The sequence below is a fragment of the Lutra lutra genome, chromosome 4, assembly GCF_902655055.1.
Source record: "Lutra lutra chromosome 4, mLutLut1.2, whole genome shotgun sequence".
NCBI classification, from domain to species: domain Eukaryota; kingdom Metazoa; phylum Chordata; class Mammalia; order Carnivora; family Mustelidae; genus Lutra; species Lutra lutra.
In genome coordinates this window covers 36,263,510-36,289,081 of record NC_062281.1, presented here as the reverse complement: position 1 = coordinate 36,289,081, position 25,572 = coordinate 36,263,510, and the positions used below count along the sequence as shown (strand labels likewise).

The 25,572-nt window shown below is 44.1% G+C and overlaps 1 protein-coding gene across 7 annotated transcripts in view; it reads right to left on the bottom strand.

Annotated features, from left to right (window-relative positions):
* Positions 1-25,572, bottom strand: part of NCALD (neurocalcin delta) — a 388,261-nt gene that overhangs the window by 14,758 nt on the left and 347,931 nt on the right. For all 7 annotated transcript variants that reach the window (XM_047725827.1, XM_047725830.1, XM_047725829.1 and 4 more), the window contains one exon: positions 1,695-2,091. In XM_047725827.1, the coding sequence (XP_047581783.1) occupies positions 1,695-2,072 (378 nt within the window). In that variant the 5' untranslated portion in view covers positions 2,073-2,091. The remainder of the gene's footprint in view (positions 1-1,694; positions 2,092-25,572) is intronic.

Sequence of the window (25,572 nt, the reverse complement as noted above, 5' to 3'; positions counted from 1 at the left end):
GAAGGAAGAGCCACAGAAAGAACTAGCGGGCAGATCTGGGAACCGGACTCCTGTTCCACCTCCAGCTCTGTGTGCACCTGTCCTTCTCACTGCCCTGGGGGGTCAGGCCCACTGCCCCAGGAGCAGACCCCAGGCCTCAGCTACAAGGGCTCGATGACAAGGCAGTCATGTGGGTCTCTTTCGGCTCTGACATTAGGCTTCTGCAACGGGCTCTCCCTGGTTCTTTCCTTGAAAGCAAATGCTCCTCTGACTCCACCCCCAATCTCACCAGCAGAGGACTGCTATCCAGTTTCCTTGTGTCCTACCCGCTCCCTCCCTTCCAGCAGCCCCACCTGTCCTCCCAGGGGCTGTAGATCTATCTCGGAACCTCAAAGCTCTGGAAGGAGTGCTGGCTTCTGAGATGAGCCCTCCAGGAAGCCAAATGCCCACTCTCTTGGACTGCTGTCTGCTTCCAGATGCTTCCTTCTTGTGCCCATTCTCCTGCCAAGATGGTGAGTGATGGCCAGCCCACCCACCTAGTCCTTTTTATTGCCTGCAGCTGAAGCTGTCCTGATCATCCCCTGAGCTGTGTCTCAGTCCCCCTAAGTTCCTCTCTGAGTCCCACTCACTGCCGATCAAGCTGGTGGTGGCACGACCACTTACGGCTCCTCGTGTCCCTTCCCCACCTTCCCTTGGGGTCTGACAAGGAAAATGTGGCCAACACCAGGGCCCCTTCACCTGGCCTGTTCAGGGTATTTACTCTCGGTGAGTGATCTGGGGAAATAAAATGGAGTGCTTCCTTGATTCTACAATGTTTGCGTTTCTGACGAGACAGAACCCAGCCCAGTCCCTGCCTTTATTCAAGAGTCTAAGAAAGTTGTCAATTAATGATAGTGGGGATGATGAGCTTTTCTGCTTTTCTGTATGCCTAGTACTGGCCTAAGCATTGAACAGGGACAGTCACACCTAATCTTAAACTAACCCCAAAACATGGGTGGCAGTTCCCTTTCACAGATTGAGGCTCACTTAGGTGAATTAAGTTGGTCAGAGTCATAGAGGTAGTAACTGAAAGGGGCAGGGTTTGAACCCCAGGTCAGAGACTTGATCATTAGATACCACTCCAGGGGATATAACCCCAAAGGCTCGAGGTCTGGGCAGGTCCCGGGGATGGGTGGATGGAGGGGCCACAGTGAGCAGAATTTGCTAAGGAATGTATGCCCATGTGTGGTGGTGGGTAGGGGGGGGAAGTCACCACAAAGCAATCAGGTAACTTAGGCCAAGCAAGAATGGGGACCCAGGGACGCCTGGGTGGCTCAGTTGGTTGGACGACTGCCTTCGGCTCAGGTCATGATCCCGGAATTCCGGGATTGAGTCCCACATCAGGCTCCCAGCTCCATGGGGAGTCTGCTTCTCCCTCTGACCTTCTCCTAGCTCATGCTCTCTCTCACTGTCTCTCTCTCAAATAAATAAATAAAATCTTTAAAAAAAAAAAAAAAAAGAATGGGGACCCAGTGTTGCCAGATCTGCGTTTCCAAGAGATGCCAAAAACTCTGCATGTTTATGTGTACTCTTCTGTTTGCAACTATGGGTTCAGCGTTTTCAAAAACTGTGCAGGCCAAACCAAGGCTGCACCTTGCCCCACGCTGGACGGATCCCCTGCGAGTTCTTACCTGGGACTCATGCCCTTGGCTTTGTAAGAGGGGAGGGCTACGTACCTGCACGATCTCTAGCATTTCCGCCTTGCTGATGTAGCCGTTCCCATCCAGGTCATACATGCTGAAGGCCCATTTCAGCTTCTGCTCCAGCTTCCCCCTTGATGTCACGCTCAAGGCTATGATGAATTCTCTAAAGTCTATCGTCCCATCGCCATTGGCGTCGAAGGTGCGGAAGACATGCTCTGCAAATTTGGAAGCATCCCCGTAAGGGAAAAAGTTCCCATAAATTTTCTTAAACTCTTCCATTGACAAGTGTCCACTGGGGCAGTCTCTCAAGAAGCCTTTATACCACTCCTGGATCTCGTGCTCCGTGAAGTCTGTGCTTTCCAGCAAATCCTGCATGACCTCTGGGCGCAGTTTGCTATTCTGTTTCCCCATCCTGGCAGCGAGGATTCAGCTGCAGAGACAGAAGAAGACACCTCGTTTTTAGACCTGTTCTTTGGAGGCACACTTTAGAATTTGTACCTGTTCCTCTGGGGAAAAGAAATGGACTCTTTGAGTCCATAACACGGTCTGGTTGTCCAATTCAGCCAAACAGAATGATAGAAAGACAGGCGGTCTGAAGATGTCAAGTGGAAATACCATGGACCAGAAAACGGATGCCTTCTCTGTACTGAGCCATGAGAAAACAAGGGATTCATCATGAAAGAAGAGGGAGAAAAGGAGGGAGGGGGAGAGTCAGAACCAGGGCCAGAGAAATGCGCTACTTAGTTCTGCCTCATCTATTTGCAAGAGGTCTAGCCTGACATTAAGATGACTGAGGCTGTAACACCCAATCCCAGTATTAGCAGGGAGAATTTAAGGAGGAGAACAGGAAGAGAGAGAGAGACAGAAGAGGTAATTTATGATTTATTGCTAGAATACGTCCAAGGAAAGTGCTGCTTGGGGACCTTCTGAATATTAAAAAACAGGTATGAGTAAGGACAATACAAATCCATCTAATACCATTAAACGCTACCAAGCTAGATGGGTTCTTTAAATTCACAAGGTCAATTCACTGTCAGCGTTGGGTTCAGATGGTAAAGATGAGGCTTCATAAATGGTTTACATGCGTGCTTACGGAAGAGGCCAAACTTTCCTTTTTAAATACAATCAACTTTACATTGTATTATAACAGTGGTACACTGTTCAAAACAAAGTAAGACAGCACAGCAATGCATAGAGAAAAAAAATAGAAACACTTCAAATCTTCACACTTAGAGATAACCTTGCGGGCATTTTGGTGTGTGTCCTTCCAGAATTTTTATAGGCATGCTTATGTGAAATGCTATTAACATGTTTTAGTATTTTTCACTTCAAAAAACCAAGAATATATACACTTTTTTTTTTTTTTTTTACCTATTTTTAAACTTAACATAGTGTGGGGAACAAAGGCAACTTCTGTTAGATGGAAAAAAAAAAAAAACCCTAGAATTATCATCTTCCTATTCACAGAGCCATCACCATTAAGTAGGTGAACACCAGGCACCAGGCATGTGTTGCATGCAGTGGATTCAAAGAAGAGTGAGATGTGGCCCCTCCATCTTCGGAGGCCCCCAGCTGTGTAAGTTCAGAAATGGTGGTGGCAGTGAGGGGACAGACAATACAACAGATATTCAGTTCATTGTTACCAGGGGAATGGATGTGGTACGATGAGAGTACATAGATAGGACACCCAAGCCAAAAGGCAGCATAGGTGCTATCAGGAAAGCCTTCCTGGAGGAGGTGGTATCTGAGATTTGTTCTTATTTCCAAAGTCTTATGATTTAAGCACTGTCAAGATAAGCCCCTTCTCATAAAGGGGGGCTCTACACTTTGCATTTTTCCGATACTGGAAAAAATCCTGAAAATAAAGCTTGGAAGATTATAGGCTATGTGAAAGACCACACATCCCCATTTTAATCATGATTTCCAATTTTCTTTGAGATTTTCTCTTGTGGTGTTTATTTAATGTCTGTCTCCATCTCTCTGCAGGGTCAGCCCCTTGAGACACAGTCTCTACTGGGACTACTTTTCCCCCTCTGGCTCCCACAAATAACATTTGGCGAGTCAATGATAAAAGCAATGACCCATGGACAGCTGAATCATCACAACATGGAAATCTGTAATAATCTTCCCAGAAAAGAAGTCTTTCCCCTACAGTGATGAGGCCCTGGACGTGCCGTAGGATTTATTTATCTTATAACTAGAAGTTTGTACCTTTGACCCCCTTTACCATGCCCGCCACCCGCTCCAACCCCCAGTTCGGAAATCTCTTCTATTGAATTGCCTGCAGCCCTGTCTTCTGCCCTCACTAAAAATAAATTCCTAGAGGGCAGTATTTGCATCTCACACTGCTCCAATATCTTGCATTATATCCAGAGTTCAAGAAATGCCAAGCAATCTTAGTAATTGGCAAGGTGACTGATTTTGTTTTCTGAGTATCGCCCTGGAGGCAGAGCAGGCTCCACCCCTGCTCCTACCCTGGGAGCCTCGGAAAGGGCAGGGAGAGCAGAGCACCCCGTCCTATGAGCAGGACCAACAGTGGCAGGGGCACGAAGAGCCCTCTTCGCGTGGAATCAGGCAAACACCGTTTTATGCAAGAGCAAGACTAAACTCCAGCTACAGATGAAGCACAATTTATAAATTGAAACTTCCAATAACTTTCCGTTCCCTCATGTGTCCCTTTTTTTTTTTTTTCTGGAGGGAGAAAAGCGAAGTTAGAAGGGCTGGTTTGTATTAGAATTTGAAAACGGTCATTTAGTTGCTAAGTTGGCAATTTGCCTGAGGCAGGAATTCAGAAACATGAGGTAATACATAATACATGGCTTTACAGAGCTCCGGGACATTTTTGTGAAATTTATAAGTAATTTCGGGTTTTCCTTTTTGGGGGCTCTTTAAAGTACAGCTCTTCGGTGTGGTGTTCAATCAAATCACCATCCCTGTACTTTGCTTCTGTGCAAATCACCGTGTGCCCAGCCTTAGGAAAAAAAAAATACCATTCTGCCATTTAAATATACTCTCTTAAAGAATGACTTCTTTTTTCTGGGTCTATACAACACCGTTTCTTCAAAATTAAGCTTAAGTTCCTTTCCCAATGTTTAAAAAGTGCTTCTCACTTATTAGCTGTTTTTGCACTTGAAAGAAATTGCCTCAACATTTTGGCTAAGTCTCCCACTGAGACTGATCTGTGTGTAGCTATTTTTCAGTAAACAGTAATTAAACCACATTTACAAATTCATTAGCACAGAAAGGCCATAACAAACAAGGCAGAAGAGCATGGCATAAGTGATTTGGGATGCCGGGTTTGCAACTGAGTCCAGAATTTGTTTCCATAGATAAGTACAAATACTTTACCAAGTATGATGTCTGAACTTGAGAAAACCATCTGGACTTGGTTAGACTGTACAACAGAAATCTCAGGGGACATATGATAGCATTTCTTTCCCTGGGGGAGGAGGGGAAAGATAGAGGAATGCCTGACAATACCTTTTTCTTTTGGATGACGGGAATTTCTGCCTGTTTGAGTTGAAAAGGGGATTAAAAATACCATCAGGAAACTGCTACGTTCATTAGCAGTCCAGAAAAAAATCGTCTGGAGACAAAAGTTGCACGTTGGGTCAAACCCTTTTCATTATTCCATTTGGTTAAGACATTAACTTTGTGCTAGTAGAATGTAGTGGGGGAAAAACTCAGGCTGTGGAATAAAAATGCTTGGGTTCAAAGCCTGGCTGAATTGCAGACTAGCTCTTGGGCAGTTAGGTAATTCACTGAACTTTTTAGTGCACCTCAGTTTTCTTATATATAAAATGAGTTCAGGGGTGCGAGTTTGTATTTCACTGATTTGAGAATTAAATGAGACCGTCATATCCATAAAGCTCTGGCGCTGAGCCTGGACCAGACGCCGTGGTAAATGAAAACTACATCTTGTCTTTGATGGTCCTTTATTCATTATTCTGTTGAGATTTCATGGCAACCCTGAGTGACAGACAGGGCAGCTTCCTCCATTTTAGAAGCAAAGAAATGAAATCTCAGGCCAAGCTACTTATCCAAAGTCACACAGCTTGGGAATGAGGCAGCCAAATGCTAAGTTCCGTTTGCACTTGGCTGTCCACTGGTTTTACCACTGTGTCGTACTAACTCCATGGACAAAGCACAGACAGGAGTTAAGACAACAGCTCCATAGGAAGTCAGAAAGAAGTAGTTAAGAGAGAGGAGACGACTTCCTATTAGCAGGCATTCGTTTCATAAAGAGGTGCCAGGTGTCTCCTAGGAGGGAGGCATGGCTGTCACATCAGGGAACAGACAAAACCCTAGTTCTCATGGAGCTGACTGTCTAGTGGCAAGAGACATACGATAAATAAGATAAATAAGGGAAATGTTGGAGGGAGTTGCTCCAAGGAGAAAAGTAAAGAAGGAAGGGGCTTGGGGAATGCCAGGAGTGGCTAGGTGGTATCGAAATGTTAACTAAGAAGCCAGGGAAGGGGTCGCCTGCATGGCTGAGTCGTTAAGTGTCTGCCTTCGGCTCAGGTCATGATCCCAGGGTTCTGGGATCGAGCCCTGCATCAGGCTACCTGCTCAGCAGGAAGCCTGCTTCTCCCTCTCCCATTCCCCATACTTGTGTTCCCTCTCTCACTGTCTCTCTCTCTTTCTGTCAAATAAATAAATAAAATCTTAAAAAAAAAAAAAAAAAAAAAGAAGCTAGGGCTGACCCCATTAAGAAAGTGACATTTGGAAAGGAAGAGAGGAGGTGAAAGAGGGAGCCTTGGAGATGACTGCAGAAGGCTATTCCAGGCCGGGAAAAACAGCAAACGAGAAGGGCCTAGACAGAGAGCAGGCTTAGTGTGTCAAGGATGCAGCTGGAGCAGAGGGTGGGAAGGAAAAAGGATGAGACTAGAACGGTAACAAGGGCCAGGTGACGTGGGACCCGCAGGAGATGCTAAGGGTGGTGGCTTCCACTCCAAGTAAGACAGAGCTATGGCAGGAGTTTGATTTCTATTCTAACAGGAACTCCCTGGCTGTTGCTTTGAGAGTAAACTAAAAGAAGGTAGCGCAGAGGCAGGGAGACAGTTGAGAAGCCACAGCAAGGACCCAGATAAGAGCCAATGGTGGCCAGGACCAGGGTGGCAGCAAGCAGAGAAGGTGATAAATGCTCGGATTCTGACTCAGCTTCAAGGGAGAGGTCATAGGATTGGTTGATGGTACGTGAACAAAGAGAATGGTCCAGCATACCCAAGGTTCTGGCCTAAGCAACTATAAGGATGAAGTTGACCTTGAAATGGGAAAAATGCAGAAGGAGGGCTCTGGGCTGAGGCAGGGGCATGCCTGTCCGTGTGTCTGGACAGGTATTCCTTCTGGGATGCCCAGCATATATCCAGGTGGAGATGTCAGATGGGAAGCTAGATGGCAACGTCTGGGGTTAGAGGAAAAGGTCAGAGAGAGAATCAATTCGGGAATCATCAGCATACAGCGGAATTTGTAGCCAACGACTGGATGGGAGTCCCAAGTCAGTGGCGGTAGGTAAACAAGAAAAGGGGACAAGTGAGCCCGTATCCGTTCTGACATGTAGACTTGGAGGAAGGAAAAGGACTTGGTAAGGGACAACGAGAAGGAGGCCAGTGAGGCAGCAGGAAACCAGAAAGCTGACTCTGCCTGCTTCTCAGCTATGTCCTCCGTGCCCAGCTCAGGGAGCACCTGGAAAGCATTCAGTGCAGAACAGAAGGAACTGTGGCTCTTGGTTCCCTCTCCAAGTGTCCCCACCACCTGCCCCGCATCTGTGGTGGATGCCATCTGCCACCCAGTTGCCCATTCCAAAGCCCGAGGAATCTTCTGTCATTCCTTTCACTTTTGTCACCAAATTTGTTTCAAATCCATTGACTTCTCAGCATCTCCATTGTCACCACCTTCGTCCAAACTGCTATCATCTCTGTCCAGGATTCTGGATTCCCTCTATCCAATGGGATATCCCGATCCCCCCACTCCCTACCACCACCATGCCCCAGTCTCTCCCCATGGCCCCCCAGAGTGACCTTTTAAAAACACACAATAGATAATGTCACTCCTCTGCCTAAAGCTCTAAGAAAATAAAATCCAGATTTCTCCATTGGGCCCCCAAGGCTCCGTGTGAGCTGCCCTGGGCCACCTCTAACTCATCTCTCAGTCCCTGTGCCCAGGTCCCCTGGCCTCCCACATAGCCCATCTTTTACCTCTAAGGACCTTTGCTTTAGGGCCTTGAATAAGACTTTTTTTTTTTTTAAAGATTTTATTTATTTATTTCACAGAGAGAGATCACAAGTAGGCAGAGAGGCAGGCAGAGAGAGAGAGAGAGAGAGAGAGAGGAGGAAGCAGGCTCTCCGCTGAGCAGAGAGCCTGATGGGGGACTCGATCCCAGGACCCTGAGATCATGACCTGAGCCGAAGGCAGCGGCTTAACCCACTGAGCCACCCAGGCGCCCTTGAATAAGACTTTTAAGTAGTAAGTATATCTCAACACTTTAGTTCATACACCTATATATATAAATTTTAAATATATATATGATATATAGAATATATGTTTACTAAATATATATATATAAAATATATATCCTATATCTTATAAACGTATAACTATTTATGTAATGATATATATTTATACATATTATTTTAAGCTGAATCTGTGCTGCATTTCATTAGAAATGCACCCTAACTCTGTGAGAATAGGCATTTTGTTACTCAGTAGTTTACTCTGGGATGGGCAGTGTGTGAAATTTCCCAACTTATTTGGGTCACATCCAGTCTCCCAGGGTCCAAAACATAAACCTAGGGTTAATACTGACCATAGATGAGAAAGGAAAAATATACAAGATGAGAAGGCACCAACCCACCAGCAAACAACGATGACCAGGAATCTAAAACATAAAGTCAACTTTCCTTTTAAAGCAAAGAGAAAAAGGAATAGCTCCTAACAACAAGTCCCCAAGGAAAGGAAATGGTGAGTAGTGGATGCTCTTTTGGAATCCAGGCGCTCCCTTCTTTATATCTTGCTTTTGGGATTCTTCGTCCAGTTCCACAAACTCTGTGAATTAATTCTTGAAAGCCCAGAGTGAGATTTTTCCAGAGAAAAGCCCAACTTACTCTGGAAAGCCTGGTTGACTTGAGAGAAGTCTCAATGCAAACTGCACCGAGGGCCCCTAAAATGGAATTTGCAAGATGCTAGCGGCTGAAGTCAGGTCGAGCGGCAACAAGGAACACAGACCCCACAGTGATTCCAGAAGTAGACCAGGTTGATTAAAATGTGTGCCTATGTGGACACGTGACCTTGTCCTCTGTGAGTTGCTTTGAATTTCTGACCGACCGAATGTCTACATTATGGAAATATAACCAGGAAAAGTTTCCTAAAATGTAAGGAAGGACATGGTAAGAATTATAGATGCATGGGAACATGTGTCCATTTGTGATGACATCAGATGTTGTGGCCATCTGAGTTTTGTAGGTGGCTAAGATCCAGCAAATTCATTTCCAGATCAGTTGTCCCTGATTGTCACTGAACAAAAAAGGGGGGGGGGGGAGGGGACTACAGAAAAATCTGAAGCTCATTCTGCTCCAGAAATTTCTTTTCAATGGAACTTGTCTCTTAGTGGGAGTTTAGGAAGAGAACTTAAAAATAAACTGACGTGTTTATATATAGTGCACAAATTAGGAAATAAAACAGTGGTTCATACAAGGAAGTATTAAAATATTAAAGAGGGAGAACAGAAGTCATATAACAATTTCACTAACTTCCTTTCCTGTTGCCCAAAGAATATTCTCTTCTCTGGCCTCTGGCAAGGGTAGCTGAGACTTACTTCCTACAAGTCTTGTGCCTCACAAAGGTGGCCTTGCTGACATTGCCTGGAGAATGGTTACCTTCCAGTGCTGCCCGAAGGCCACCGCATGCGGGGAGGCCTTCTTCCCCATGGGGGTGGGCAGGCAGACCCACACCTGTGACTGATTGCTGGTCACATGCCTGGGGCTTGCTTGCTCACCTTGCTGAGCGGTGACAGGGTCTGAGATGAGCACTGAACCCATAGCAAATGCAGCGAGCAGGGGACTCACTACTGACAGCCTTGTTCTCCTTGCTGCCTTTGCCAGGCTGTGTGGCAAAGCCCAGAAGACACAGCTGGTTCTCTCTGGGTGAGCAGGCCTTATGGTCTCTGAACTACCTGGGCTCTAGTTCTATGGGCTCTGCATTTCAGACTGCAGAGGGCCTGGTCTTGGGCTCTATCCCAAGTTCTACTTTCCATTATCACTGCCAATAAAACATATTTCTCATAGAATCTGAAAAGAACATTGTCAGACAACAATCCCCTCCCCCAAATGGAAATATCATTTTTGGTTTTGCTCTTTACCAAAGTGATACATCATTATTGTAAAAACTATAGTTGGTAAGAGAATGATACAGACATTAGATAGAGATATAGATACAGAAATTAGAACATGGACATTCCCCCCGTGATCCAACATTACTCTACAGAAGATAACCGCTCTTGTCAGTTTCATGTGTATATATCCTCTTAGGCATTTAAATGCACATAAATGAAATCTGTACCCTCCAACCACAAATGGGAATCACATGATACTATTCTTCAATCTTTATTTTCACTAGAAAGTGTGCTGTGGATATTCTTCCATGTTATATATATGGAGGTATCTCATCTTTTTAAATTGCTGAATTTTCATTGATTGATTCAATGGACAGTACTGAGTAATGACCTCTCCAAGCATCAAATTGGGTAACTGAGATGTTGCTAAAGTGAGGCTTACTTACAGTCCTTTGGTGTTCCATTGCATGGTATTCGTTTTAACTAATCCCTCTTGAGGGACGTTTAGGTTGATTCTGCTTTTCTTTTATTCTCTTGGCATTTCCCTTAGTCCTGCTTCCAGAATTCCCAGGATAATGCATATGGCAAAGAGGCTCTTGAGGTCTTCATTAAGTACCATGATCTCGGACCGCCCCTTCAAAATCCTCCAACATTTTCCTCTGGAGCCCTTACATCCTCACTGTGCATTTTGCAAGAGTTTACACATCAGCTAGGATTAGACTCGAAGAAGCATTGGAATTGGATTGGGAATTCCATCCCAGTCCCTCTGGGCTGCCTGTGTTACAGGCACACATGTAAGAGTGTAGCCTTTACTATGTCTAGCACCGAGGAGGGTACACTCAGCCTGTTCTCTCAAGAGTGCATGACTAAGAGCATGGAAATGCCCCTTCTCTAGGTTTGGCCTAAAGAGATCTTTTGTCCAAAGGGCACCATAAGTGCTCTGTTTTTCAATGGCCTGCCTGACCTTCATTCACACCCACTCCTCTCCCTGATGCTTCTCATGCAGCTCACGGCTGACTCCCCACCACTCCCTCCTGGATGGCCAGCAATTAGAGATGAACCAACACTGTATGCTTCACGCGCCCTAGTCAGTAAGTGGCCAGGGACTGGACTCAATGGTCACCTTTCAGGCCTGCAGAAACCACAAAGCTGTCTCAGAGATGGAAACTGCTGGCGTGCCTGAGGTTGAGGGCTTGCAGATATTCCCTTGTCATCAGACCTGCCTGGCTGGGCTGCTTCAGGCTGGGGACCAGGTCAGTGCTAGCTGCCATGGTGGAAAGAGGGGGGAATCTCTGGGGGGGAGCGGTCCTCAACACTCCTCCAGGGCTGTCATAGGCTAAGACCCTACCATGGCTGACTTCTGTGGAATTCTGATCGCCAGAAATGTCTACTTAACTAAAGGTGCTAAGTATTTGCTCATTTAAAAGATAGGTATTATTACCTTGGGTTTTGATCAAACAAAGAAGGAGAACAGTAAGCCATCATGGGCTGAAGAGGACAAACAGGTCAGCTATGGGGATCTAGGCCTCACCAGCTCACCAGCAGCCAGAAGTACCAGAGGAGCTCTATTCCCTGTTTTTAGACATCCCCTAGGGGCCACAGATGCATTTAATTAATTGCTACAAGCCCCTCCATAGAGTCTAAGAATAGTTCATCATTCTTCTTCTTCTTCTTTTTTTTTTATTCAGCAAACATGTGTTTAACATCTACTGTTTCCTGGCTTCGCATAAATATTCCTATTAAAAAAATAGTATCCTGCATGAGATAGGAAAAGGAAGGGAATCTGGGATTCGGGTTGGAGCACAAAGCAGTTTTCATGAATATTTTGTTTTCATGATGTTGGTATAGAGTTGGTGAGAGGGCTATCATACCTTGGTTTTACCGGAAGGACGAGGGGTGACTGTCAGGACAAAGGTGTGCAGCCTGTGACCACAGAGGGGCAGGATCGGAAGCACCCCTGCCATTCCCCAGCCCTCCTCACCCCTGCTCCATCACCTGGGGGGTTTGAAGGGCTGCTTCTGCTGGAATGTACCGATCGAGCACTTTCTACCCCGGCCAACATGGCTCAAGTATGAGTGTCCGTCCAACAAACGTCTGGGTGAGAAGACTAACAAGAAAACGATGAAATGGCATCTTTTTAGCTCTAGCTCCTTTTGTGCCCTCTAGCAGGATGTGGGGAAACAGAGTTGGATTTGCCCGCAGAAGAATGAAACAGAAAGCTTTATTATCGTACCGGGTTATGTGGAACTTGGGGAAGTCATTTGATCTCTCCCTTTGTCTCACTCTTCTCCAGAAAGTAAGCATAATGACACCTTTCTCCTAGTGCTCTCTGAAGGATTAAATGAGAAAAAGGAGTTCCAAGGAGCCGGGAAAAGCTCAACATCGTGTCTTGCATCCAACAGATGCTCAGGACACATCCACTATTAATCTAAATGAAATAAGGGTTCAGTGGGTTGTTTATAAAGATGAGCCTTCCAGTTTTGGGAACATTCTCCCCCTTGCTTTAATGGAGAATTAGGAAAAAAGAGACAACTGTCACATGAGGGAAGAAAATAAGAGAACGCCAGTAAGCTTCCAACCTGACTCCCTTCCCTGGGATCACTTGCCAAGTGTGACAGGCATTTGTAGATTTGTATGCAGAGAGAATTCCTGCCAGACCCCCATGGCTGACTGTTTTCCCTGCGTGGAAGTTATTATTCTAACCTGATATTAAGCAAGAGGTCCCATTAGAGAAGCAGCAGATGGACAGCAGGGCACTATTTCTTTCTCTGGTCTTCTGTCCTGAGGCTGGGGAGGGCTAAGTGGGGTTTGGGTAAAATCAGAGCAGACTCCAAGAAACCCCAGAGCTTTAGCCATCCAGCTCTGGAAAGGTACTAGTGCTATAAGGAGGACTCTAACCCAGGGTCTGGCTGGACAAGACTGGTATTTTCAGAACAAAGTGGATACATATTAGATACCACTAACAAACACAGGATATCAGTGATCACCTGAATCAGTTTTTCCTTACCTGGGGAAAGAAATGATTCTCAGTTTTTTTATTATTTTCTTAAGCCAGCTTTTCATAAGAAGATCAGAAGTAAACAAACAAACAAACAAACAAACAAACAAAACACACACACACACAAAAACAACCCACCCCAAACCTCCATTTATCATCGGGCGGGGGGGCGGGTAAAAAGAGCCACAGAGAAATCCTTATATCTCAAATTCATTTCTAATTATTGCCTAATTTCTTAATCCAGGCCTTTAGTCTCTCCTACCTGAGCTCAGAAATAGTAACTGCTCTCCATCTTTAAGACTCCATTTGATCATGTCATGTGTTCCTCAAAAAGCTTCCATGTTTCCTACTGATGATAGATTAAAGGCTAAACCCCATAGCCTGGCATTCTGCGTCCTTCAAGGTCACACCCAAACTCACAGGAATCACCTAATTCCTCACTCACCCCTGATTTGTGCATGTGCTTTTATTGCCATTCCAATCCTCACAATGGCCAATGAACAAAACTCATAAGAGAATAAACACAAAACCCTTTGTAAACATTGAGAGGTTTCCTAACAGTCAATAATATAACTGTGACTTTCTCCTTCTCTACCTGTTGACTCTTACTTGGTGTTTGGATGGAAGTTATTGCTTCTGCCACTCAGCTGCCCTTCTTCTTCTGAGTGAGCATTAAGCTACTCATGGAGTTTCATTGGTATTTTTCTAGAAAGCTCTGAGGAAGACATAGGTGTGTGAGGATGCTCAAGAAAAGATGGCTTCCTTCTTTGAGATGATTTCCCATTGACCATTGCTTGTGTCACTTTTAAGAATTCCATGAAGCAAGGACAGCGTGGATATTCATAGATTTTGGTGCTAAGGTGAATGGCAAGGTGGCTGGCAAGCATTCCTGGTGATTGTTCGGTTGGTAGTAACCAAAGCTACTGTGCATGGATTTCTCCTCAGTGATCTTTCTTCTACTAAAAATATCTGGGGAGCTGACACCTTCTTTGTCTAGGGCCAAAGTTCATCAGGAATTGTATTCGGTTTGGCTTTCTCCTCACATTTTGTTTTGCCTAGGAAGCCGAGTGCTCCTGGGATTTTCTGGATGGTAATATTGTCACTATAAGCCAGCAAAGGAAAAGACAAAGTCTCCCAGAATACAACAGACACTCTTTGGGCTGAGCTCCTTCCACGGGAGGGGCGACAAATCACAATGGTTAAGTACATGGGGGTTGGAATCAGAGGGCCCTCAGATCCAATCCCAGCAACAGGACGTACTAGTTGTATGACCCTTAGGGACTTCAGCTTCTTCATGTGTCATTCCCCTTAGCTGTAAATTGGGGTTTTTGTCAGGATCCAGTGACACAATGTAGCAGAGTTGGCACTTCCTAATATTTCTTCAACTCTTCCTCCTCCTCATCCTCTATCATCACCGTCATCATGTTATCATCTCTCTAACCATACATCCTATCTTCAAACTCTTTCCCTCCACTTCAGCTTCTCTGGTCTCTTTCCTCCAATACACAAGCCATGTTCCCTCATTAGGGTCTTGTCCATGCTGTTCTCTTGGCCTCAGATGTCCCTGTTTTCCTGCATCTTCGTGGTTCAGATGTTTCCTATAACCATGGCTTAAATGCCACCACCCTACATCCCATAGCTGGAATGCCTCCCCTCATCTCCTCATGGTTCTGATCTTCCCCTCACCCCCCACCGGATCCTCATGCCTCCTTCCTCACCTGCTTCAGATCTACTCCCATGTCCTCCTCTCCGCGGCGCCTTCCCTTACCTCCTAGTACAAATTTTAATACCTTCTGTTCTACTTTGCTGATTGCCTTAACACTTCGAACACACCATCACCTTAATTCTCACATATCTTATCTCAGTAGATCCTTGGAATAGTATGGGAAAAGAAAGGGCAAGGTGAATTGTCCCCACATTAAACCGAAGGCGAAGATTTAAAGGTTTTCCCAAGGTTACATGGCTACTGATGTTAAAGGGGGAATAGAGCACAGATCTTCGTACTTTATCCACAGTGCCTCACAGTGAAAAACAGAGCAGGGCCTCAGGGGGCATGTTGTCAAGTGTTTGAAGATGTGTGTATGTTTGTGTGCTTGAGAAAGAGCCTTCCTGTCTAGCTAGTCACACGCTGGTTACTATTTCCACTTCTTGTTAAGAAAAAAAATGGAAAAGGAAGCTTAATCTGAAAAGAGAGAAGGTGAAAATATATCTGCAAAATGAATAAAATACAAAAAATCTAAACAAAGGATTCCCTACTATCTCTGAAAGAGACGGTGTACAACCCTGTGTACAGTTTCTGTGTCTACGCAGGCAATCTCCTCCTTTAAAGGCCGTATGTGCCTGGGTGGGTTTATTCACTTATCAGCCTGTTACACCCACCTACCCCCTTCCCCACAGGAACCCCCTCACACTTCTGCTCCTTCTCAATTCCAGCCGGAACGGTTCATTTCTATTGAGCTGTCTTATCTTTTCTTGTCCTTATGTTACAGCAAACACTAGCCAAGACGGTAGTGATTTCCTGGCATCTCACTACCCGGGTTAGGGTCCACTGGAGTAATAAAAGGTGGTCTCTACCCCCTGCTAATGTGGCAAGGACAAGCCGAGGAGGCGTCCTGCATTCTATGTCGCCCAGGCACACACAGAGGGACCCACCCCAGGCATCCATGTCGCCCAACCACAGAATGTCCCAACATCATTAGAAGAAACTGTAAAGAAAATTACATCCTGCCTTTTCCTTAATGAGTTGACTTCTGGCCTTTTCTACTTAATCTCACAGTTCCAAAGGGCTTATTAGTACACGTAACTTAGTTGTTACAGTGTCAGCAAATAGGCCCCAGCGTGGAGCCACAGGCATGAGTTAAGGAGAGCAGACCTTCCCGCTGTCACGCATATAGTGTGTTTCTGTATCGTATCTGTGTCTTTCAGAAGCACCTTTATAATCATCTTACAAGGGACTGGAACTGACAACCTAAATCCTTCTCCTTGCTGGCAGATCCAAAGATTCAAATATGTTTACCCCAATAGGAAAACTTAGACTTTATGGATAGGATTGGAGCAAAAATGACTGTCCTAAAAAAAAAGTAATGAAAATCTGAAATGTATCCAAATAGCTTCATTGAAGAAAAAAGCAGTAAGAAAGTGTTGCATTCTATGTAACTATTCTGTTTGAATAATGGTGAAGATAAATTTGCCAAGACTCTCTCTCCCTTCATTAATGAATTATGATATGCAACAAAGTATGAAATGATAACCGAGTATTATTCCAATCCTCTGAGTCAATCACTTGTTTCTTTAAGAGCAGCATTTTCCATTATAAGAAAATTATGCAAAAAATCGGACAGAAAGTAATAATAAAGAACACAGAAGCACAGCGAGAGCACTAGAGTTGACCCACTTCAGTGATCAAAGCTGAACTGGATTCATTTTTACCTAAAAGCCAAAAATGAAAATTTAAAAATCGGCATTTGACCCGTGGTTTGCATGGAGTTTAAATCATTTCTTTCCTTTAGATCACAGGGCTTTCCATTTGCATTCCAAGGTGTACCTGTAAATATTTAAATCTGTCTGCAATAGATCAAATAATGGGATTGAAAGTGAGAACAAACACCACTCCTGGCATGAAACAGAGCTCAGTGGGATAGTGTACAGAGGCTTAAGGCAATGTCTTCATTCCAGGAGATGCCATTTCCCTTTGAATGATTTCCCAAGAATTTCCTAAGCACATGCTGAGTACCCAGGGTGGTGCAAGACGTGACAGTGGATTCAAAGCACAGACGGAGTCTAATGGCATGGCATGGCTAGGCAGACAGGTCGCTGGCCGGCCCCAGAGCCCACTGTTTCCCGTCACAGACATGGTCCCTACACTCCAGGAGCATCATCTAGGCAAGCCAACTAGGCGTTACCCAGGAAGCACTGCGGGTAGGAGTCCTTTCCACTGCGACATGGGGTTCAGGGCTGGTTAGAATGTTGGGATTTTGCCTAGAAGCCTACTCATTAAAAAAGGTGGCTTCCCAGTCCCAAGGGAACAAGGCAGTGCGCCAGGTGAGTACAAAGAGAAAGTGGTGCTCTGCTCTGGAACCTTCCAGGCCCCTCAGTCCTCAGACTCCCTCAAAAAACACGGAGGCGTGGAGGACACTACAAATTCTGTCTGTTTTCGTTTGTCACAAACACCAGAAGAAATATGATGACAATAAACTAATCCCTTCACAGATTTACAAGGACATGCTATCAGATCTGAATTATAGGAGCAGCCTGAGGATGAAGCTTGCATGAGAGCTCTGAATACAGCATCTCCGGGCCAAATTTTGTGCAATACCCGTTCCTCTCTGCTTGGGTAGGCACTGAAGAAGGGATGAATGACAATCCCCCCACCCGATACTTGGTACAGCAACAGTAAGGGGGAGAGGAGCCCTCCACACTACGGTGTTGGACAGGAAATCACAGAGGCAGCTTAGAGTCCTCACCTCACTCCTAAGAGAAGGTGGAAAAACCCTGAGATATAAAGATGACTTGGAGCAAGTCCCCCCGTGTGACTTCCAAGGAGAAAACAACTTGTTGGTGGAAGGACTGAAGACTGATCAAGGCTCAGTCCCTGCGCCATCATCCCATTTCCATCTCCTCTTTCTCCCTCCACAGCTCCCACTGTGCCTGGCATTCAGGGTCCTCATGATCCTGCTCAAGAACTCCAGCCCAATCCCTCTGCATCCATCCAGCTTTCTTTCTGACATCCTCCTTCTACCAGTGTTCACTAATGGGGGCAACACAGCTTGGTAGTTGGGAGGATGGCCTTTTTGGATAAACCTAGATAGGTACCCTGGCTCTGTCTCACCAGAATCTCTCTCACCCCGACCCCTTCTCAAAGCAAAAAAAAAAAAAAAAAAAACCACACAAAAAAACACAAAAAACAAAGCAAAACAAAGAAAAACAAAACCAGAAGAGAAAAAAAAATTTAGCTTCTTGAAACTGCAGCATTTTAAACATCTCCCTTTCGAAAAAGAATCGTGGCTTCACATTTGCATAATTCAAGGTTCACTTGGGTGTTTTTCGTAGTCAAAGAATTAGCCCCAAAGTAATACAGGGATCTCCGTCTCTAGCAAGACAGATAGTATTTGCAGATTTTCAAAAGACTTTTTTTTTTTTTTTTTTTTTTTAATCTTCTCCCTGTCAAGGTTTAAAGAAATCTACAGTGAGAGTTTCAGGCTGAGCAGGTACCCTGTCTCATTAGTTTATTTACCATAGATCTTCATTGTTCAGGTCAGGCTTGGTCCAGAAACTACCTGTGAGAATTTTTATTTACCATGTGTTCCTACTGCGATGGGACACACGCAGCCAGTGTTTCCTGGCCTTTTATAGGTCTTGGCACACACAGAAGATAAAGTCATGTGTGCAGCACCCTGGGGTAGGTGGGTGAGGGTGACAAAGGCTCTAGGAGGTCCGAGGACTCCTGCTACCTGGAGGGGGGTGTGTGAGACTTCTTGGTGCCACAGAATAATCATTGTGTAACATGGGTGTGGTGTCCTTTGCTCCTTTCACCCTGGAGTGTGTGCATGTGTGTGTGTGTGTGTTCGTATGCCAGGTGTCCGTGCAACGGTGCAATAGTGTCTTGCCAGCTCTGTGGGTTTGCTCTGCGTGTTTTACAGTCTCCTCAGTAAAACTTTTGGGGCGCCTGGTTGGCTCAGCTGGTGGAGCTTGTGACTCTTGATCTCTGGGTGATGATTTCGAGCCCCACATTGGGGGTAGCGATTACTTAAGTAAAAAAATAAATCTTTAAAAAAAACCCACCCAACCCTTCAGAGCTGCTCCTTTGTCCTCTGACATTCATTTTTAACAAGGTTTTTGACTGTTGATTAGAAAGAAGCCCTTAAAATAATTACATTATCCAGAAATAAGATCATGTGTCTTCTTTTAAAACCATTTTCTTGTTATAATCACTTCAATTGTTTCTAAATTAAGCCTTATGAATGGCTCAGCAGAATGGATGGTCTCCATGGGCAGAAATGCTTCCCAGAAGAACCAAGCCTTAGTGCTAGAGTGGACCTATGGCACGGGCCTCCAGCCTAAATCATCCACTCCGACCTGATCCGTGGAGCGGCCTGTCCCAGCAGTCTGGCTAATGATAAGGGGCACTTAGATTTCCCGAGGTCTGTATGTTTATAGTTCCCAGGGGGAAGGGGAGGGGACGGACAGAACAGGATTTGGGTATTTCCAGGTCTCGGTACAACATCGACTAACACTACCTCATGGAATGAAATGGTAGCCAACACACACCAGAGAGAAGTTTCACTCTCCCAACAAAGGCCATATGCAGTCCTCCTCCAGATGTTCCCATTCTAGAGACAGGGACGCTTGCACTCCCTCTGTAAAAATTCCCTTTCCTGTGTTAGCAACCAGATAGTGCTCCGCGGCAACTTCCTGTCGGAACCTCAGCCCTTCCTGCCTAGACGTGGATGGTGGGAAGTGAGCAGCCTCCTGTCTCATCTCTTGCCAGGCAATGAGGCAGGCCTGCCTCTTCAGAGAGGTGTTTGCATTTGGCCCCGGGAAATCTGAATGGTGAAGATGTCACCCTTCCATGCAGCGGGCTCTCTTAGTAGGGAAGGCAGGCTGGGCTTCTTCCTTTCTTTCTCCCTTCCACCCTTCCTCTTTCTTTCTTTCTTTTCCTCCCTCCACACTCCCTCCCTCTCTTCCTTCCTTTCTCTTTCTTTCCTTCCTTCCTTTCTCTTTCTTTCCTTCCTTCCTCCCTCCCTCCCTTCCTTCCTTATCAAAAATGAATTCAAATGCAGAAACAGCCAGAGTGTCATTACGCTTTTATGCTCTGTTAAAAGCCAAGGTGGCAACAAAGCAAAGCCCATCAACAGATCAATAAATAAACAAAAGGTAGAAGATACACACCAGGGACGCCTGGGTGGCTCAGTTGGTTAAGCAGCTGCCTTCGGCTCAGGTCATGATCCCAGCGTCCTGGGATTGAGTCCCACATCGGGCTCCTTGCTCGGCGGGGAGCCTGCTTCTCCCTCTGCCTCTGCCTGCCATTCTTTCTGCCTGTGCTTGCTCTCTCTTCCTCTCTCTCTGACAAATAAATAAAAAATCCTTAAAAAAAAAAAAAAAGAAGAAGAAGATACACACCACAACTATTATTCAGTCTTAATAAAGAATGAAGTTCTTATTCATGCTACACCATGGATAGACCTTGAAATATTATGCTAAGTGAAATAAGCCAGCCATAAAAGGACAAATATTGCATGAATAGTCAAATTCAGAGAGACAGAAAGTAGAATAGAGGTTACCAGTGTTAGGAAAAATGGAGTGAACAAGGAGTTAGTGCTTACTGTGTATACAGACTTTCTGCTTGAGGTGATGAAAAAGTTCTGGAGATGGGCTGTGGTGATGGTTACACAACACTGTAGATCTACTTAATGCCACTGAATTGGGCACCCAAAGATGGTTAAAATGAGAAATTTGATGTTATGTCTATTTTACCACAAGAAATAGAAAAAGAAATAAAAACAGAAAGAAAGAAAAGAAGAAGAAGAAGAAAGAAAGAACTATCCCGCGGTCCTGGATACCAACTCCATGGAAAAGAAGGGCCCCAGAATTCTGCCCTGACTTCCCATCATCCACATGTCCCTGAGGGCAGAGCTTTTCTGAGTGGCCAAGACAAGATCAAAGCTAAGGGAAACAATGCTCTTCACAGGACCTGGCAAAGAGCACTTATTAAAGCAGTCCCATTGACAAAATAATGACTCCATGATTGTTTCTGTTCATTCAAGGGGACAGCAGGCCCCAGAGGCAGAGAGGGGCAGGCAGGAGCCTGCTTTCAAAGGCTGCTTGGACCTTTGACCAAGTAGTCACCCAATAAGCCTGTGGTAGTCTCCAGCACATGATTTAGGATCATAGGTATTATTTATTTTTAAATAAAACTGTAAATTCTCTAGATGTTTCTGAAAAGAAGAAAAAAGGATGATTTCCATCAAACAATGGCATTTTTTGACTACTATAACTACAAAACTTAACTCCCTCATTTCTGCTCATGAAATATAAAGAGTTTCTGATTCTTTGTGCCATTATAAACAGATTTCCCCCTAAAATGTTTCTAGAATATGTTAATTTTTTTCGTCTCCTTAATAATCCTGGTTAAGAATATCATAACTGGTTATATATACATATATATATGTATATATATATATTTCTTTTATCCATGACATAAAGCAACTGCCAGCTATAATTCAGTGGAGTTAAAGAGAAAGAGCATAATTTACATCTGCATCTCTATTCCTAATAACAATTGTAAAAATAACTAAAATATTCTGGACCTTGTAGTCATGGAGACACTTCTATCTCCAAAGCGTAAAATATAATTTGTTGAGGAACGTCTAGTAAGACAGAATGAAAACTAACAGAGACAAGCAAACCTAATCAAAGTCTTTAAATTCTAGTTTCTTCTTCTTCAATTTGGATTAATTCCTAAGAATTTAGTGCCTGGAAGTAATCACAACAGAAAATACCTGGCAAATTTAAAAAGCTTCAGACTAATGAAAACAGAAAAAAGAAACCCACATGTCAGAAATCCAGAAACAGCAATCACATAACATGAAATCATTCTGCGTTCTTTCATCTGCAAATGGAGTTGTCTTACACTTTATTTTAAGCAAGTAAGGTATTTTGACCAGATTCCAATTCTGATGGACCCTGAAATGGGGAAGGAAAGCTATGTGATGAGTAATAGAGAAATAAGATGGAGCCCCTATTCTGCAAGAGCTAGCTGTCTAGTGTACCCACACACAATGAAAGCTGCATGTGTGTACCTTACAGGTAATTTAAAATATCCTAGTCATCACATTAAAAATTAAGAAGAAACAGGTAAATGGATTTTACTAATATATTTCATTTAGCCAAATGTATTCAAAACATCATTGCAACATGTAATTGACTTAAAATTTATTAATGAAGTATTTTACATCTCTCTTTTTTGGGTCGTTGTTCTAAATCTTTGAAACTCAATATGTATTTTGTACTGACAACCATCTCCATTTGGGCCCGCCACACTTCAGATGTGTAATAGCCACATGTAGTCAACGCTACTGTATTAGATGGAGAAGATGGCAGGAAGCATAGAAAATATGCAGGGCTCAAACACAAGACCAGCCTCACCAGGGCTATCTATAAGAGCCCTAAATAAAACATCTGCGGTGTCTTCAAAGAGGTGGTTGCATCTGAATTGAGTCTTGAGAGTCTTTAAGTTAGGAAATGGTCTACTCTGACTTGTACTGTATAAAGAGCTGACAGGTGGCCGAAGGGAAGATCAGATGGTTGGGACAAAGATAGGAGTCAACAGTCTAGACAAGAGATGCTGGGGACTAGGGCAAAGGTTAGGGTAGATTTAAAAGCTATTTTGGTGGGGCGCCTCAGTGGGATTAAGGCTCTGCCTTCAGCTCAGGTCCTGATCTCAGGGTCCTGGGATGGAGCCCTGCATCGTGCTCTCTGCTCAGCGGGGATCCTGCTTCCCCTCCTTCTCTCTGCCTGCCTCCTGGTGATCTCTCTCTGTTGCATAAGTAAATAATATCTTTGGGGGGGAAAAAAAGCTATTTTGGAGGTGGAATTAGGAGATACAGTGACTGACCAGAAATGACGAGACAGTGTTGAAGACATCTAACAAGGTTACCCAGCAACCATTTCTTTGAACTTCTCTGTTAACAGAAATGTGATTTTGTTCAGGTGTTTGGCATCTTCTCCAGTGCCTCTTTTGGGGGATGGGGGAGGTGGGAGGAAGATAAGAGGATTCCTAGACCCAGGAAGGTGGATCTTATCTAGCATAAGCCAATTACAGTCACTTTATTTATCATTGATTGGCTTAGGAAGGAACATGAAATCCAGTTTTGGTCAATGAGACTTGTAGATTAGTCTGCAAGGGTGAGGGTGGGATTCCCAGAGGGGCTTCTTAGATCTTAAGAACAAATACAAGGAAGACAGAGTATTCTTCTGACTCTAGTGTGGGGTGTGGTGAGGATGTAATGGCTGAAACTACTGCAGCCAGTGTCATCCTGAGCTGAGTCAACCAACACTGGAGAATGGCAGAGTGGGTATATGGACTCTTGATGACGTCATTCAACCATGGAATTACCCAACCTTGGAAATGCTCCACCTCTGGACTTCTTGTTTTATGAGAAAACATACGTATGGATTATTTCAGACATAAGGGAGTCATCACTTATTTGCAGATGAGAGCAAATATTCCTAACAGTTGGAAAAGGGAAGAATCTAGACAATGCCTCAGCCACTGGTAATAGCCATGTCTTTCCTCTGTGCAGCATGTTAGACAGGATGTGATAGTCCAAAAAAGACTGCTATCACTTCTTGAGCTTTTTCTACGTGTCAAAAACCGTTAAATGTTTTATATACAAAATCTCATTTACTTCCTCATTTTATCTCCTCATTTACAGAGCTGACAACAGCTCTCTGAGTGGGGTATTATCATCACCATTTAACAGATGAGGAAACTGATATTCAGAGGGGTTAAATTATAAAATCAAGGTCTCAACGTTAGTGACTTGAACCCAGGTATGTCTCTCTGTAAAGGTTATATCCTTTACCACCATAATATAATAGCACAGAGCAAATCCCTATGTTTACTGAACAAATGAACCAATCAACTGAACGAAATAAACACGCTCAAAGAGATTAACACCTTGCACAAAGGCACCCAGCTAAAGACAGGTCCATGACCTGACACAAGGCTTCCAACCCCAAAGTCATTGTCATTCCTACCACATTTTGTGACTATCATCTCTTCCCCAGCTTCACTGAGATATAATTGACAACCCATGGCTATCATTTATTTGGCACTTAGAGACCGCTTTGAATGGTTCCTGGAAATTTCTTTGTGTATGAGTCTTTTCTTTGCAACCAGATTAATCAATTCCTTTGGGTGGCACAGCTTTTCTTAGCTCTCATGGCAATCAGAATAATGTATTCTTTTTTTCCTAGCCAACAGCTTGATTTTAAAATACAGTATCTTTAATATACAGATCTATCATGGTTAGTATGACCCTAACTCCTGGTTTGCCCACAATCGTCTTGGTTTATACCTGTTGCCCCAGTTTTATTATTAATAGAGTAATATCAATACTCAGAAAAGTAATCCTGTTTGGACAATAAACTATATGGTCACTTTAATCACAGTAAACGAGAACTTATTTTGGTCTGTTCAGCTATGCTCTGTTAACCACGCCCAGCATAGCTGTTTTCGAATACAGATTGATCCAACAGTCATCAAGGTTCACAGTCAACACTGGAATACAGACATCTTTCATGCAGATGAAACCATACCTCCCCACCTCTTCTGTCCCTCACTTATCCCATTTCTCCTATCTCTCAAAATCTCTTCTGCTTTGTATCACGGGTTTCCCTTCCAGCAGCCTCTTTCCAGCCTGCATCTCACATTCTAAGGCTTGCCAGTAGAAATGGGGTAATAGGTTTGAAAAGTCAGGGAAATGCATTCTAAGAATCCTGTTACTGTCCAGCAGCTGTTTGTGGCTGAAATCTTTGCATCTAAAGATTGACACCCCTTTCTAAACAGTAAGATAGGAAAAAGCAAACCTTTAGTGGCTAACATCTACCTTTTAGCCTCTATATTGTATGTGAATATGTATATACTCTGGGAATGTGGGGTCATATGGTCAACTAGTATATATATATATAATATATATTTTTAAAATCTCTTATTTTTTATTTTTTTTTATTTATTTTTTTAAAAGATTTTATTTATTTATTTGACAGAGAGAGATCACAAGCAGGCAGAGAGGCAGGCAGAGAGAGAGGAGGAAGCAGGCTCCCTGCTGAGCAGAGAGCCCGATGCAGGGCTCGATCCCAGGACCCTGAGATCAAGACCTGAACCGAAGGCAGAGGCTTAACCCACTGAGCCACCCAGGCGCCCCAAAATCTCTTGTTTTTTAAATATGTCATCTAAACCAACAAAAATGTATCATGGTGGCAATAAGAGATTCCCAAAAAGTTAATGCTATTGTGAGCTCATCTTAAACTATTTTAGTTCTGGAATTAATTATGACTAATGAGGTGAGAATAAGAAGTAAAATAATTCTTTTTAAAAAATATTTATTTATTTATTTATTTATTTATTTATTTTATTTTTTTTTTTAAAGATTTTATTTATTTGACACACACAGAGAGAAATCACAAGCAGGCAGAGAGGCAGGCAGAGAGAGAGGAGGAAACAGGCTCCCTGCTCAGCAGAGAGCCCGATGTGGGGCTCGATCCCAGGACCCTGAGAACACGACCCGAGCCGAAGGCAGAGGCCTTAACCCACTGAGCCACCCAGGCGCCCCTATTTATTTATTTTAGAGAGAGAGCATTAGTGGGAGAGGCAGAGGGGGAGAGAGAGGGAGAGAGAATCTGAAACAGACTCCATGCTGAGTGCAGAGCCCAATACCAGGCCCGATCCCAGGACCCTGAGATCACAATCTGAGCCAAAACCAAGCATCAGATACCCAACCAACCATGCCACTCAGGCACCCCAAGACGCAAACTAATTCTTAAATACACTATGCATATTGAGGTATCTTGTCAGAGGGGAT